Genomic DNA, 2488 nt, shown 5'->3' with positions numbered 1-2488 from the left:
TATCATTTGAAAATTGTACTATTTGATTGAACTACAAAAACTGCGAGTAGTAGGATGCTACTGGATTTAAGAAATCAACACAACACTCCTCCACAATTATGATGCTCCACAATTATGATGCTCCGTAGCCTGTAGGCATAAACATCTTCTTGTTTCATCTTTCATTTCCCTCACAAGAATGATGAACCTGCATATATTGCCTTTAAGAGAGATGCTTGGAAATAAAGGAAATGGGAAATCTTGAATATTGTTGCCGATGCCATGTCTCGTTGGTGAAGACGTGCCATGGCCAATCAAGTTCTGGTATGAATTCATAGTCCACACTTTTCCCTACAATCCTATGTCTGAAGCATACAAAATAAGGAGTCCATAGTCCACACTTTTCCTTACAATCCTAAGTCTGAAGCAGACAAAATAAGGAGTACATAGTCCACACGTCTACATCAGTTTTGCACAGGAATAACTGGAGCTTGTGCGTGATTCTATTTACCCAAAGTAGCAGAGCAAATAAAATGAATACAACATGAGAGAGAGAAAATATATACCCATGCTTGCACTATTTAACGTATATCGAGGTGCTGGACATTCCACTAAAAACTGTCCAACAAAATACCATAGAAAGGTTGCTCAAAATAAATAGTATGGCATGATGGCATAGGGGAATGTCACATAAATCTATAATAAGCCCTGCAAATCAGTTTCTATGATTCTCTAATACTGAAAGCAATAGCCAAATACCACTGTATAGTTCTTTCAGAGTAATAAAATGGCGGGCTCGCTTCAGCACCCGATCTAAATGCATGCGTCTCAATCATAATTGCTACATGATCAGGTAATTTTGCATGTAACCTTAGTTGTCCAGAACACAGGGAGCTCATGCCAATTAGAAATTGAATTGGCAAGATGTAGAGCCGCTTACTTGCCAACACCTTCAAATCTGACATAGAATCTTCATGAAACAAATCTGCAGGCAATACCAAAACAAGAAAAAGATATAAATAGCACACTCATCCATTCTTCACCATAACTGGAGTTTTCTCAGTTTTTTTTGTAATAACTGTTAGATGCTGAAAGGATTAAGTCATCCTAGTGTTAAGCCCTCTAGGGCATTTAAATTTGGTTTCAGTTAAGAAGATTAGTCCAAAATGATGGCACCATCAGTATTCCCCATCAGATTTCAAGTACTCTTGAATTGGTCTACACGAAAAAGTACTATAGCACAGTATGGATTGGATTCTCTTTTCATTTTGAAATTAAACTGTGATCAGCATATATGCAAAGTAAGTTCACACAGATGAACAAAAAGCGAAAATTTCTTTGTGAAATTGCTTTGTACTAAAGTACATGCAGTGCACCTACAGACGCTGAAACAAACTAAGAGCCCATAGAGAATTAGCATCACCACCACTTTATTATGTAAAAAAAATCAACCCACCCAAGCAAGCAAAGCCAGCGAACCCATGGCGGAAGCGGAGGTGCACTTGCTGGAGCAGATCCACGTGGTGCCGGCGGCGAGGACGCCCGTCTTTGGAGCTCCCCATCACTTCTTCGATGACCTCGCCTGGCTCTTCATGGACTCCGTCAAGCGCCTTTTCTTCTACCCCCACGTCGACCGGGCCGCGGTGTTCCCGCTGCCTTCCTGCCGTACATGCTCACCTGCTTCTTCCCGCTCGCCGGCACCATCCTCAGCCCCGCCGCCCGCTGCTTCTCCTACTCAAACGACCATAATGCGCTTAACCTCGTCCTCACCGTGTCAATGGAGGACTTCAACTGGCTTGAGTATGAGATTACCCCTCCTTCACTGAATCAAGATGGTAGTAGCTTGAGTATTCATTAAATCAAAATATGGATCAACTTCAAGATAATGTCACAAGACTTTCTTTCAGTGCCAGAGTCTGACAATCAACATTCTACATGATCCATTCCGTTTTTCTGTAAATGCACGTCCATTGTTTTAAGAGTGTGGCCTTACCTCCCTGCAGGAGATCAAGATCCCAGCCCTGTCCATTCTGCCGCGTCAGCCTGAATAGAGTCAACTCCGCCGACCTGTGGATATACACTGATAACAGAGACATAGTTTGACATGCCAACTGTTCGACGATAGAACCTGAGGCATCCGCTGTGATCCCCGAATCTGTTTTCGAGGAATATGATTCCCACGTCAAGTGAGCCTGCGCTCGGCACGGCCGAGCCCGCTGTGTCCCATGCGGCCGCCTCTGCTCGTCGAAGGAGAGGGACCCGCCGCCGCCGATGCAGACCGATCGCGCCGCGTCCCCCGCCGCCGCCGCTGCTCGATAGAGGAGAGGAACCCCGCCGCCAACGAAGGTCGAGCCCGCTGCGTCTCGTGCCGCCGCCGCTGCTGGAGGGAGGAGAGGGACCTGTGGTGGCGGCGATGAGGAGAGGGAAGGGAGGGATGGGAGTAGGGAACGATGGAGGCGAGGCAGGACGAAACGTGGCCTCTCCTTTTCTTTTTTTTCGATGTGGGCTC

General features: G+C 45.7%; 1 protein-coding gene across 1 annotated transcript; it reads right to left on the bottom strand.

Moving 5' to 3' along the window:
* Nucleotides 1–425: 425 nt before the first annotated feature.
* On the bottom strand, nt 426–1780 carry LOC119306644. Its single transcript, XM_037582818.1, has 2 exons — nt 1436–1780; nt 426–964 (listed from the first exon to the last, which is right to left on the bottom strand). The coding sequence occupies exons 1-2, from the start codon at nt 1539–1541 to the stop codon at nt 702–704; spliced, it is 369 nt and encodes a 122-aa protein (XP_037438715.1). The 5' UTR covers nt 1542–1780; the 3' UTR covers nt 426–701.
* Between the last annotated feature and the right edge of the window lie 708 nt (nt 1781–2488).

This window comes from Triticum dicoccoides, chromosome 5B (assembly GCF_002162155.2).
Source record: "Triticum dicoccoides isolate Atlit2015 ecotype Zavitan chromosome 5B, WEW_v2.0, whole genome shotgun sequence".
NCBI lineage: Eukaryota > Viridiplantae > Streptophyta > Magnoliopsida > Poales > Poaceae > Triticum > Triticum dicoccoides.
The sequence above is the reverse complement of the archived record's forward strand: the minus strand, read 5'-3'. Positions and strand labels throughout refer to the sequence as shown.